This window comes from Anser brachyrhynchus (genome assembly GCF_964034855.1).
Source record: "Anser brachyrhynchus genome assembly, chromosome: 13".
Classification (NCBI taxonomy): Eukaryota; Metazoa; Chordata; class Aves; order Anseriformes; family Anatidae; genus Anser; species Anser brachyrhynchus.
Window position 1 is genome coordinate 13,198,185 of NC_137708.1, and position 14,938 is coordinate 13,213,122.

Genomic DNA, 14,938 nt, shown 5'->3' on the forward strand with positions numbered 1-14,938 from the left:
TGGTGTAAGTTGATCCCTTAGTCATACAAGCCAGTACTTTTTGCACCAAGACAGACTGGCACCCTCGTCTGAAGCCAAAGGATCAAAAGCCAGTACTTATGCAATGCGCTATTGTGCAAACACGTTGGCTTATGAAACTAGTAGGTTTCTTGATCTATTGGAAATTTGCCTATATACTCCCGTCAGATGGCATTGTGATACTGAGATGCCCAACATTTAGAAATGGTAATATGTTATCAGGCAGGAGTTACTTTTGTCTTCTTACTGTAGTAATTTTCCATTGATTTCGGTAAAATTGCTCCAGATTTACACACTTTACACTGACTTGAATAGGTGTAGTCTCTGATGTCAGTCCCATGCAGGAAGGCCACAGTTACATCTGCACCGCACGGTGTCGTGTTGGTAGCTCTCAAAGTATTACTGCTGTTGTATGGTACATGCATGCCTTTTACCCAAAGGCAGGCTCATGCTGGGGAGCAGTGTCACATTGCCCCCAGTTCAGAGGCTGCAGTGTGAGCTGCTCTGTGATGTGCCTGAGCTGTAGGAAGCCTCAGACTGCACCAAAACTCTGTGAGACTTTCCAGTAATACCACTGGCAGCATAAGCTGCAGACAGGCAAGAGACCACAATAAGGAACGTTCATGGAGTTTCTCTAAATTTTATAGTATGTAGAACATATTTTTCCTTTTGGCAGTGCAAGTTTCATGTCACTCTAAGTGATTAGAATTGATTCGAGTCTGCTAAGATCTCCCAAATATCTTCTAAAGAAACAGCTTATGGTCTGTATATTTAGGGATTCAAAACATGAACGCATCCTATCACGTAAAAAATAAATGAACTGTCTGGACAGTACGCATGCTGATCATATTTCTTAAATGTCCAGCACATAAGGGAAACCTTCACCCTTCCTCTGTACCCCCACAAATGTGTGGTTGCTTCTCTTTTAGGTGCCTCATGAATAGAAGATAAAGACAGTGTTATTTACATTACCGGAAAGAATCCCATAGCTTTTTAGGTTTCCCAAAAGCATGAGTATATGTGTCTATCCTTTAGATTCTTGTCACACACCGCATCCCAGAGTAAGGCCTTGAAAAGCTGAGCAGATTGGCTCTGCTGCATCACTCAAGCATTACCCTGGCCATGCCTTCACACTTAGCAGCTTCTGCCATGTCTCTTTGAAAAGAAGAGAGGGGACTGGATATGGAAATAAAGGTTGATCTGGCACACCAGTAAGGCACATAAACATCAACAAAGTAACTGGAACGGTTATTGACTGCAAATATTACGTCCCCAAAATATGTGAAATATTCATTCACGAGGGACAGGTCAAGGCGATTACAATATACGAGTTACGTGATGTTGAATGTTCAGCTGTAGGATCCAAATTTATAAATATATATTTTTGTTAACATAAAGATTTTGCACGCAAATGACAATTGTAATTCAGCTGTATACATGTGTGCATTCTGACAGGGAAAGAAAAGATTAAAACTCTCGGCTCAAAACCCTTCTAACAGTTTATACAACATTGCTATAAAGAAGGATTTTCATTGCAATCTTTCTGAATTATTTTTTTTTTTGCTATAGGCTTACAGCCAATGTGAAGCATGAGCTAGCATTTACTCATTTTTATTAATAAAAAAGCAATATGTCAAAACCATATTTTTTATCTTGACCTCTTTACTCTTATTTCAAGGAAGCTGAAATTCTTTGAGAGCAACAGTCAGGAGGAAGTCCTAGGACCCAGGCCTGTATTTGTCCTTTGGGAATTGCTAGGGACCCTTCGATCTTTACAAGAGAGGAGCAGTAGTGACACTGACCCATAAATGCACCTCCATCCCGACTTTCAGTGGATGTCTATAGTGCGTGGAGAGGATTTGATCTATCTGCCTGTCTTCTCAGACTACCAGTAGTCCATTTGTCATGGTGCTAGATTGTTAGAAGCTTGTCTGCAAGAAACCAAAATCTCCTGTTGTATTTTTTCACTCCTGCGAATGAGCACATGTATTTCTGATCTGTATTTAGGGGCCCATGAACCTCATGCTCTTTCAGTCACTGCTGAGGAGAAACCCAACACGATTGCTCTGGTCAGTCATGTAATTAGGAGGCTGAGGCTGATTTCTGGATAAATTGAGAGCTATCAGTTTGAAGTCAGTGGAAGGTATTTAGTCTGTAGATATTATTAGCAGGGCTGTTACTGAACACACTGTCCACTTTTTAACATTACCTTTTCAACCAGGATTTTGAATAACTGGAAGTGGTTCCTAAGAGCTATAAACATGATCCAGAGAACCCTTCTTAATATGAGTGTTACGACTTCTTGATTCAGCCAGAAAGAGGCTAAGTGTGCATTATGATGGCCTAGCAGCATATCACCAAGAAAAAGATTCTTGAAAGGAGGCTGCACTCTGTAATTTCATCCCAGAGGGCTTAAGAGGCTCCAGCAAGTGAGAGGTGACTGGAAATCCAAATTACTAGTGCCAAACTGCTGCAAATTGCAAGGAAACCTTGTGGTTTCCCTCTCCTTTTAGGCTTCCTTACTGCATGCTCTGGCAGTTGTAGGCTTGATGTAGAAGTTGTTGAGTGAAGTTCTTCGGGCTGTGACACGCTGGAGGCCCAACGAGATGATCGTTGCAGGTCCCTTCTGACTTCAGATCTGTAAATCTTTGGACCATATTGATCATTGCTATAGATCATGAGGCAAGCTGCAAGTTACTCCACCCCAGTTGCAAACTCCAGTCATCATTTTCTGGGCCTCACTTCGAGAGACAGCAGTTATCACCTATATCTAACATGTGTAAACACATCCCACAGCATCTTCAGTGTAGACACTTTGGAGCTGGCCACATGACACATGCTTTGTCCCTTAGACAAAATGCTGATTCTTATGTCTTTCATTGTGGGTGATTTGGGATTAAAGACACACAGAAAACGACAGGTTAGATCTGGAATCAATTTTCATTTACAGCTGAGAAGCAGTTATTGATGCTGTGCTCACAGTTCAATAAAAGATCTGAAGATATAGACCTCGCATTTCTTTTTCAATATAAGCAGCATAATCAGTCTCAAATGTTTTTACAAAGAAAATTGTATTGACAGTTTTATTAAAATTGCTGTCTTTAAAGTTTCAAGTTATCCACAGTTTGACCTACTTGAATGGTTTTTAATATGCACACTGACCAACCCAATGGATTTTTGTGTCACGTATTTATAATACCAGGTACACATCTGTTTAATGTATTATTTGAGAGGTATTGTTACATCCAAGCATTGCCTGTGTTTTAAACTCTTGTAGTATTGGCACAGAAAAGAACATTGGCATATACATCCATATTGCATTCAGAGGTCCTGTTGCAAAATATTTTTAGATTGGCCACGACAGATAGAGTCAAGGCAGATGACAGACATGTTCTTAGTTTTTAGACGTGTAATTAGGTGACTAGGCATTTCAGAGATGCTCTTAATGCTCTTCTGTAAGGAAAGGAAGTGCTTTTAGATGGCTTTATTATTCTGTTAAAAAATATAAATCAGAAATTAGAAAGAATACTGAAGATTTTTAATTAGTAGCTTGATGCAGGTAAAAGAGCTTGGATAAAACACAGGTTAATATTTTTGTTCTTTAAAGCACCTCTGTATAACTCAAATTAGCTTTGAGCTCCAAATGAGTTGTGCCTGGATACAATATTTTAAGTAGCTGTGGTGTACCCAATTTTCTTTAACCAGCTCCTCTTTGTTCTTCTGCCTAAGGAATAGGCCTGTTAACCTTTGAAATGTGTACTTAATTTAAAGCACATTGCTAGCAATCTGTGTATTTTTTAACCAAAGAAACTTTGATACTAGTTACAGACCTGCTCCATTATTTTCAGTATTTCATGTATATAGTATTTTTGGCAGAACAAATCAATGAGATGTTTTTCTTTTATACATTTTTTTTTCCTTCTTCACTTAATGATTGCCATCTTATGTGCACTTCTCTGATAACCATATAAACACAAGACATACATATAATCCATGGCCTTGGCCTATCTTCTGTATTTTACACAAACATATTACTTTCTTCTAGGTTACTATTAGGTAATTGCCGACAAAACGTTTGCCTTTGTAGCTCCATCCAAAAAGGTGATCAGCCATAGCCTGAGCTTTGAATTCTTCTAATGCATTCTGAACTTTCAAAGCTTTTACTCAAGTTCATTTTTTTTAAATCTACGAAATGCAAAGATGCATGATGCTTTCATCATGTAACACTTTGAAAGAGGTCACCATATCACTTTAAATTGTAACAATAGATATCCTTTCCTGTTGTCATTTATCCCATTTTTTATCTGGATCCTGAACAAGCTGTTTACCTCCCTAAGGTTTCTCTACATTTCCATTTACTTTGTTATCAGCAGAAAGGCTGAAGAACAGCTCTTCAGTAATGACATCAATACTGCACACACAGTGAGAGAGGTCATCTTGTCAAAGCTATAGAAAAATCAGATGGATTAGGATGAAACTAGGTGCAAAATAACTTTGATAGAGTCTTTAATGTAAACAGTTTATCTGCCGTTGGGTTCCATTGAAATCCCAGAGTGATGCAGCATCGGTTGTAGCCACGGCAGAATGTGTTTTGATAAAAAGCCCACATTTCAGCGTTTAAGATCTGCAGTCATGTTTTATAATTGTAAAGAAATGTTTTCATTGAGACATTAATGAAAACAGAAGCTATTAGGATAATGCAGTCATTCTCCAACCTTGTCAATCTATAACCGTGAAAAATCCTTTCATGAAGACATATCTCTTCTTGCTACCTCAGTCCATTTTAATTGATACTCAAATTATTTTATTCTGCACAACACTAGTTGAGACAGCCATATATCATCAACTGTGCAAAATGAATACTCTAGCTTCCGTTACACAAATCTTTGGAAATAAGAGATTTGATGGCTGACATGTCTGAGGTAATAATTCACACACTAATCACATAGGTTCCTATCATAGTATTTGTTCATTATCAGCAAAAGCTTTCAGTAACCACTGTGAGATCTGGGGTGAGCTTGGTGCAGTTATGAGCAAAAAACATGGCATACCACTGAAATACATGGTGTTATCAACGGGTTTTAACTTGTTCAGATTCACAGAATCTCATGTAATTGCTTCTGCACGTGTTATTATTGTGGAGGTCATCCATCAGTGAGGAAGGGGATTAATACAAACCGTAGGACAAATGGTTGCTGTAGACTGCACAGTTTTACAGCTCGACAAGGGTAAGTTTGCCCCTGCAGGATGCAGCCATGGTCTTACACAGGCTCTGGGGCAGCAGCTGCATGGACCAGCACAGGATCTGGAGGAGCCCCATCCATCCCGCTGAACTGCCTTTTCCATGGGTTGCCTGGTATGAACTGGCAGCTCAGTGTCTCAATATCCCAATATCCCTCCACCCCAGTAGAGAAAATAACATAGGAAAATAAAATACCAGAAGGCAGGCAGCCCTAGCGAAAGGCTGAAATGCCTTAGTTGGACAGATGGATAAATACAGCTGCAAGAAGTCCTCTCCTGGCATTCCCACAAATAAGCACACACTTCATAGCCCCTCAGCGCTCACTTAAGCAGGTGCTTCTCTTAGGTTTAGTTTTTCATGCTACCAGCCTGAAGCAGCCAGGCTCTGCCAGCCATACCACGAGACATCATTCACCTGAAGGAGAAGCTTTAAACACAGAGCTGGTGCCTCTATCACTAATTAAATAGAGGTGGAAAGGCATTTGTTCGTGAGCACAGCCATTAGGACCAGATGTTGGAGATCTGCCAGCCTCCTTGGGGTGGGACAGAGGAGGGAGATACGGCTTTCAGTCCTTGGGATGGATCGTGTACTCTGTGTGTGCGTGCATGCCTGTGCACACATGTTTTGTAAAGAATTCTTTATAGTAACAATGGAGGAAAAATACATTTCCCCAGGTCATTTGGCATACACATACCACTTATGCAAAAGCCTTGTATTGTTCTGACAGCAAACAGAGGCAGCAGCAGGTGAGATAATTGATTGACACCAGTACTCTTGTTGTTAAGAGAAAAGCCAGACTTGACCATACTGTCCTGTAAAAATAAATCTGAGGACTGTGGTATCTGTGGGCCACCTCGGTGCTCAGCACTCACTAATCCAACCACATAGGAAACATTTATCTTCTTTTTCTCTTCAAAAGGAGAGTGTGATTTTTATCACACGTGCCTTGAGAACCATTTTGGTAAAGAAATTGTCTGGCTTTCTTATGCTGGCCATCTGCAGCATTGCTCTTATTTAAAAGCCCAAGCAACTGTCTGTGAACTTCAAAATCTAAATTTTGGGGAGATTTTCACACTGGTAGAGTATAGTTCTAGTATTGGCTTAGAGGCTGGGGGGCTGCAAATATCTCAACAGAGGGACTCATAGGTGGCCAGAACAAGTGTAGAAGTAGGTGATGAAAAGGGCATGATAAATCCAGTAATTAGCTTCTGTCAGCCAGAATAAGGGGAGAAGAAGTGAAAGTTGATCTCCCCTGGAGGAATTCCAAAAGGAGAACAGTAATGAGAATGAAACACCTTAATTTTTCTTACGATAAATGCATCTGCCACTGCAAGGTTTGCTGGGGTTAGAGGTGCTTCATTTTGTACCAGCAGGATGAATCTTCCCACAACAGACCTCCTGCCCACTTGTAGGGACAGGTTCAGAGCACAGTGTGACAGTGCAATTGATTTGGGCAGGGTTCTCACACAGAGCATTCATGATTTACAAAACTACCAATTTCATGGCAATTCATGTGTAATTTTGAGGGTGCAACACAGTGATTGGCTAAGTCATCTGAGCAATATACTAAACCAGACCAAGGGCAGCAAAGTTATTTCATGTGTGTTTACATCTGCTGCCTGTTTGTAATGGATTTAATATTCAGTGTAGATTTAATGTTCAGTATATTTTTAATAATAAATAATAATAAATAATAGTAATAAATAATAATAATAATAAATAATACTATATTATATGTTGTATATTATATGTTATATGTTATATATTATATATTATATATTTAATAAAAATAATAAATCTTTGGTCCTACATAGGAAATAAATGGGTGGTGTGAACAATAGCAACATCAATTCACAGCTTCCCAGCACTGCCACTGCTGGTACCATTTGGCTGTGCCCTTTTGCTTCGCATGTCTAGGAAACTATTCATTGATTTAGAGTACGGAAGAGACTAAGGATGGGTTGGGATCCAGGAGGAATGAGATAAAGGCCTTTGCCACAAAGGAGGATCTGAGGGCATAAACTGCAAATAAACAGGGATATGAGGGGCTGCTTCAGTGACATCTGCCTATCCTTGTTCCCATTTTGACACAGCAAATGTGAATGCTGCAAAGGTAGCAATTAAACATTCCACACTAAAAGTACACCTCATTATAAGACCTCAAAACATCAGCACTGTTCAGGTAAGTCTCGGATGGAGATACGAAGAATTATTCTCCTTTTGTTAGAACTGGACAACCGAGGAATACACAGATTGTGGAGACTGTCTGCAGCTGCACAGTGAAATACCAGGAAATTATTTGAATATAGCCTTTTTCTCCTCCTTTCTTTAGGGAATTTTAAAGAAGACTTTTTTTTTGCTTCTCTTGTAAATGTTTCTTGACCTTTTCTCTGATTCTTTTGCCACCCACCTCTAGATTTTTTATCATGTCATTAGAATGTTGAAACATGGCTATGGAGTAAGCCCAACAAATAAATGATTTTTTGATTTATTAGCCATCTGGAGGGTTGAACCAAACACACATTCTAGAAGAAGTCATCTTTAAATAAGAAGACAACAAATACTGAGCTTTATTCCTAGTTAAATGTTTTATATTTTCACAGTAGGATTATCATCTGCTAAACTTGGGACATTTGTAATGAATTTGTAACAAATTATTTGCTAAAAGGTGTTGTTTCTAACCGGAATTTCAATTCAGTTTTTTTTTTCTTAAAAAATGGACTATTCAGTAGAGTTTTTCCAACTTTGTCTCCAGGGCTGGATATTTGTTTTTCAAATAGAACAATTTTTATGAAAAATCAGGCCTAGCTCTAGTCAGGAGTTCAATTCTCTGCCACAGAACTCTACAATGACCAAATTGGTATTGTCAGAGCATTTAAATGTACTGGACCTCAAGAGACATTCTGAGCGTTCATTAGCATTTGTAAAGGAACTTGAAAATGTCTTAGAATATAGTCCGACAAAAGTTGAATTCTTAGAATTTGTAATGTCATATTAGAATTTCTCCTCAGTTGGATGAAGGTATCAAAATTAGTACAATTAGCAACTTCTGTTGAAAGAAAAAAGAAAAAAAAATTTTGAAAGAATCCAGCATATATCAGAATAATTGAGGAAGGGAGATACTGTTTCAAGCTTCTTCTGTCAAGTTTTACTGGTGCTAATGTACCAGCTTTTTTTTTTAAATGGAATAGTCTGTCAGGAATGAGAAGTGTCCATGTTTTTCATTACACACTTCTTTAGTTTGATTTCCACCACTGGCCTGATGTAAACGTAGAGATTTGGGGAAGAATGCTGGCAGAGGCCCAAACATGTCTGTGGTGTTGTTCAGTTAAAAGCAGTTCACTTGCATCAGGGATGAAGGTTACTCCTAACCCACAGACAAACTTTTTTAGACTTGATCACTTAAACTCTGTTTTCCATTTTACCCAGCCTCCACTGCACCAACTGAAATTAAATTTCCGACTGGTAAGATTTCACCCTAAGTATTCTTGAGCATCTCTCTGTAAAGCCATGAAGGTTACTGCATTGCTCAAAGCAATGATGAGAAGTTCTCTGTGGTTCTGCTGCTTAGAAACTGAGAGATGAACCTAAGGTGGATTTGCAGCAGCTCTGGGAAAAAGTTAAAGCATGGAGGTCTTCCTCCTTCTGCCAACATATTCGATGGCTTGAAGTGCCATCTGTCTCAGCCTAAGAGACACTTCAAGGTTCAGCAATTGCCTTCTTAGGTGGCTGATCAGTGCTTCTGAATCACGAATGTGAGGAGGCATTCTTAAAAAATGCTGACTTATTTTCAGATCTCATTTCCTCAAAATCAAATGTTTCTTCTGAAAATCCTGGATATTCAGTTGTGCAATGAAAAATATTTATTTTTCTTCAGACAGCAGACAGTTCCCCTTTAAAACTTGACTGAAAATCTAATTTGCTTTCTGCAGATGCCAGTTATTTTACATTGATATTTTTGAGCTGGCCTTGTCTGAATTTATTCTCCTCAGGTCTTTGTGATGTAGGAAAGTTGTTCTGACTGGAGTACTTTTTTTCTGGTTCTTTCTATCCAAAAATCAGTCTGGCAACTGATGATCATGAAGAAAAGCATCATTTTTCACATTCCATGGTCCTTGTGTACAACCTAGAAGCAGCCAGTGCTTATTTCCTTCTTAGTTCTTCTGTGTAATAGTTAAATATCTGTTAATGAAATAAGTTTGTGGATATATCCACACTACAGATCAAATAAAGCACAATGCAGATGGCTCTTGAACTAGAGAAAAAACAACTAATGTCAAAATCAGGAGTAATGCAACATATGAAATAGAAGTCTTTCACAGTTGTAAAAGTCATAGGAAAACATCCCTGGGCAAATATGCTGTGATGGATGACCCTGTGTATCTGACTACTTTTGATTTATTCCTCACCTTCTTTCTTTTATTCACCACTGGAGTCAGCTGTTGAAATAAGGTCTTACAGAGTAGAGACACAATTACAGAAAGGCCATAACCGGGAAAAAAAAAAATCAGGAGAAAATTGCAAATTAAAGTGGAATGATTGTCTAGTTCATTCTGGCTTCCATTTTCCAATCATCCTAAATTATTTTAAAGCATATTTTCAAGCTCAAAATTAGCAAAGGTCCCATGATGTAATTCTCCTAACAACCATTGAATGTTACATTATACCAGTCCAATTTCATTCCAATCTTTTGCAGCATCATCTCCCACTCAGGGCACATGTATCATAATTTAGGGAGGCCCTACCTGCCCTATTTCTAGATAGTACTTTTAGTACGTGAAGTTTAGGAATCATTGTGGAGTTAAAACCAGTTTCTTATTTGTAAAGGCCTAGGAATATAAGATAAAAAAATAACTCTTAAAACATGTTTGTCTTTGAAATATCTTAAATTAATAATCAAAGCTCACATCAAGTCTAAAACAAATCAAACTCAGTCATGAAGATGAGAAATGGGAATTATTAACTGAGTAGCGAGGCTGATGGAGGCTCAATGAGATCATTTTGTTCAAAGATTAAAGGCGATGAACACTGAAATAGTTTAGTAGGATGGCTATGAACACATCTGACTAGAGCTGCTAAATTCAGTAATGATCAAAAGTTAATTATCAAAGCAGAGAGAACTACTCAACACAGACAATTTGAGTCAATAGCTAAGCAGCCCAGCAAAAAAGTAATTTGGGAGAAGTATTTTCCTATAATGAAGTTATATAAAAGACGTACATTTCAAAGAAACCTGCCTAAAACAAGATTGCATTCTTCCTGATCAGAGAAAAATAATTAGCTCTAATTGACAGACTTGCTGCATACCAAATATTTTCAAACAATATGTTTCTGCATCAAAGCTTAATGTGTAGAGTTACTCAATGTCACTTTGATTTTGCCTTTCTTTATCTTCTGCCACTGGGCATGCTCATGATATCGCAACAAATGTGCTTTGAAAAATGAATGAGCAACACCTACAAGATAAAAGCAGAAGGCCAGATCCTGCATTTCTTTCTCAGACAGAATCTCTGCCACATTCTGTGCTGTGTTTAACATCATCACGTTCCCACTCAGAGACAAACTGAATCATTTGTAATAGGAAGTGACCAGTTGCTTTACCATCCAACATTAAACTAGGCTAGTATGCATATTAACTTGAGAACTTGCAATATTTTTTCTAAAACTCTGTATGAGTGAAGAACACTCTCCCCCCAGCATGTGCCATTTCTTACGAATTAGGGAAGTGCCTTCTCCCAGGAAAAAAGGGAAAAATTCTCCATGTAAAAATCTAAGATGTGATATGTGTTAGAATGTTCGTAGTCCTGGAAAATAAAATACATCTGTAATTCTCTGTTCTTAAAGCTACCACGTTTCTTTCAGAGTAAACATCAACATAGCTAAGTATTCAAAAATCAAATGCCCAGTTTAGACTCTGCTTTTTAATATTCCATGACTTTGACATTGCCCGTTCTTACTCTCTGAAATATCTTCATCTTCTTTAATCTTTCATGCAAACAGTTTAGCTCACACCATCACATACACGCTGTCTGGAATATCTTCTGCTTTACTTCATATTAGAATTGACTGCATTATTTACTTCTGATCCTAGACACTCTTCACTCTTCTGTTTTCTTTTCCTTAACTGTATTTTGATATCCATTTTTGTGTAGCGATTTTTGAATAATTTAGAGGGGGAAAAAAACTTGTCTGAGATTTAGATGCAAGTTTCACATGCCAGAACTCAGAATTATTATAGTCCAGCTATTTAGTGTGTAAGTGTCAAATGAAATATCACTGTACAGTCAAAAACTCTTCTGCCATGGTGGAAGGTGGTGTATAAACTTTGAAAATAATTCTAGTTCCTTGCAGGATAGGACTGAAACTTTGCATTTAATGGGAGGCTTGGGAAACTGAAATATCATTTTCAATGGTATTTTAATCCATTTTAAATGAAGTGTTTGTGTGTTGTTACATGTAGTTTATTACTTAAATTTCATCATAACATGTTTTTGACTTTGCGCATGCATGTGACAGCTAAAAAAAGGGAGATTTGGGAGAGTATCATTGGAAGAAGGCACAACTCACATTATTTTACTAATGAGGTAGAGACTCCATTTCATCATAGGCTTGTTTGAGAGGCCATAATTAGGTTTAGGTGTGTAATACTTACTCGTGCAATTTTAACTTTAGGATTTCCTGGAGTTTAAGCGTTTTATTTAGCAACCCTACTGTACAATTACTATAATTGTTTCCTATCGTGCATTCATTGATTTATTCTTTAGATGGAAAATGTAATCCAAATGAAACAAATGCATCTTTCTTCACACACTGGAAGCCAGCCCGGAGTGTTGCTGTTGCTCTGTGTTAGCTCTCACAAGCTTTAATTCAGATTTTAACTTGTTAGGGATTTCCATGGATTTAAACAAAGATTTTATCTTTGCTATGATTGGAGGCAAAAGAGCCAAAACAGTAGGTATTTTGAAAAACTCATCCCATTATAGAGCCCAAAAGAGAACTCATTCTGGCAAAATATGGAACCCAATTGTGGAGGTCACAAAGGTTTAAAAAGTTAGCCAGTTTTCATAAAGGATTTAATTCCTTAAGGGCTTATATATGCATTTTTCAGGACCACTAATATTAGCAGTTCCTGTGTGGGAACCATATTCTTTCCATCACTAAGCATACCAGAGGTTAAAGTTCCTCACCAAAATCCTTCTCTCCAGTTTTGGTAGGCTTTACAAAAATAGCTCCAAAGGTAATTAAGCACTGAAACTTTCCTTTGTGTAATAGGTTTATGGATCAGTTGTCTTAATTCTGCCTTTCACTGCTCTCCGTGCTTATAATCTCACTAACCATCTGACCAGTTTCCACGTTTAAATCTATTATAGCCTGATTCTGTGAATGCTAGAAGGAACTCTATAAAATTATGTGAAACACCAGTTTATCTGAAGGTGCTATTTCAATCCCTCCTGCGTTAAAGCGTTATTTACCTGTTCTGAAAAAATTCAAAGAGGATGCAAGGTTGGTTCAGATTACATAATTATGCTACAGAAGCATTAAAAAAAAAATAAAAACCCTCCACTAAAATCTTGAGCAGCTTAACCAGTGTGATAGACTGGCGCGGCCCTGCCATCGGTGCCCCCAGCTGTGTTGCTTAGCAACATTTTAATTCAAGAAGAATCGAAGGAGATGAAATCCCCGTGGAGAGGGAAACAGAAATAAGAGGGCCGTTGACAGATGATCTGAGTTGTTTCTTCTAATATACTGTGAAGATCACTGGCTCTTTTCATGAATGATAAATGGACTGTACACAGATCAATGGGTTCAGCAATAAACTGGAACCAGGCTCCATGTCTGAGGTGGTGCAGGCCGAGAGGCCCAAAGATTTACTCATTTAGATGATTTGGAGTGTGTTTTCTCAAAGGTTTCACAAGAGGAAATTGATCTGAACATTTGGTCATCCCTTGCCCTTTTCTGTTGTTGGCGAATAAAAACTGTTTTGGAAGCGGAGTCCGTTCTTCCCTTTATTTTTTCCTGTTGTTGCTCCTGTTCCAGATAAGGACAGATAGGCAGTGACAAGGGGGGCCAGACCTCAGAGCGGGAAATGAAGTAATGAGCAGTTCCTAAATGCTCATAGCCATTAAAAATAAACAAACCACATTGATATCACAAACCGGGAAAGGAGTATTTAAAACTTGTAACGCTATCTCTCTGGAAGGGTCCAGCTACTGCAGACGTGTTCCCTCTGCCCCCGTTGTGGCCGGCTGCCCCGGTGCGCCCTTCTGAAGAGCATCCAGTAGTTGGCTTTGTTGTGGCTTGGCTGTGCTGAGGCATGTTGTTTAATTCTTTGTCTCTCCCACCCCTCTTCTGTTTACAGGCTGCTGAAAAGACAAAATTGAGAAACATTCCTGTAAAGTAAGTTCTTTTTATATCCCTTTTGAAATGTAACTTTAATGAACTTTTTGAGTACAGTCACTAAAAAGACTGGGACAGTGAGAAGGGTGATAAAAGAGAAAACAGAGTTCAAGTTGCCCCTAATAATAGCTTTAAAAAGGTCAATATTGCTGAAGAAAGCTTTTGATTTCTCATGTGTCCCTAATGATTGCACTCCCCAAGTTTCATCCAGTTTCCATAAATTAATGTGTTGTCTATGAATAGCTGCCAAATAATATCACAATCATACTCAATACATAGTGCTCCTAGCCTTGGGGAGGTTTGTACATGCTAAAAAGATTATGATTTTTAATTGCAATCCTTGAGAAGGTCTGACAGGGGAGAAATAACTAGGAATGTGCCAAATGATTTCTAGACACATGGGAATATTTTGCACCTATGTATCAAGGTTTTGCCATCCTGTTGATTAAGAGCTCTCTCACTCAGTACGTGCATCTCTCTCACACCACACACACATGCATGTTTCGGCTCTTTACAGTTGGGCTCTGTGAAGGATGAGCAAGCTACGAGGGAGCAATTTCCAGGGCATTTTATGAGAAGTTCTTAAATCTTAGGGCACTAGCAGCAAGACTCAACCATATATCATTGAATTAAGAAAGTTGCTGTATAGATGTCCTGGCTCTTGAGAAAAGCAATTTTCAGTTAAAGCTACCAACATCAGTGATCCTCTTTAAATAATGAATACTCCGGTCTTAATGGGCTCTTCTGTACCAATAAAACACGTATTTTTAGCTTCAGTAGGTGATCATTGGAGTTTAACTAAGTCTCAGTAACTGCATATTCCTGTTATGGACAGAGGAAATGTTCTTGTTTTCATAGTAGTTTGCTGATCATGCTGCCTTTTGGACTAGAGTGGTTTTGTATTTGCAAGAACATGCACTGACAGGACTCGCAAATCATTGTACTTTAGCACATATAACAAAAGAATACAGTTCTACTTCTCACTTGGTTTCCATCATGTATAGACATTTACATCTTATGAAGTGAACGCAAAATGTGTACGAACACTCCTTGGAGTGATTAGGCAAGATGCAAGATAGTCATAAATCACTCTCTCTTTGTGTTTCATTTAATCTGATAAAAATTAGAAATAGGATCCAGCAGGGACCTGATAGCACATGAAACTTCTAATAAGACAAGAGACCTTTCTTGCCTGTAGGGCCAGTTCAAATTCAGTGCAAGCTGAATTAAAGTCATTGTTACCTGGTGGTTGTTTAATAGAGAGTATGAAATGAGCTGTGA

At 38.3% G+C, this 14,938-nt stretch overlaps 1 protein-coding gene across 14 annotated transcripts in view; it reads left to right on the top strand.

Annotated features, from left to right (window-relative positions):
- The window catches only part of AFF2 (ALF transcription elongation factor 2), a 366,650-nt gene that overhangs the window by 269,754 nt on the left and 81,958 nt on the right, over nt 1-14,938 (top strand). For all 14 annotated transcript variants that reach the window (XM_080553964.1, XM_080553958.1, XM_080553963.1 and 11 more), the window contains one exon: nt 13,620-13,657. In XM_080553964.1, coding sequence (XP_080410090.1) covers nt 13,620-13,657 — 38 coding nt within the window. The remainder of the gene's footprint in view (nt 1-13,619; nt 13,658-14,938) is intronic.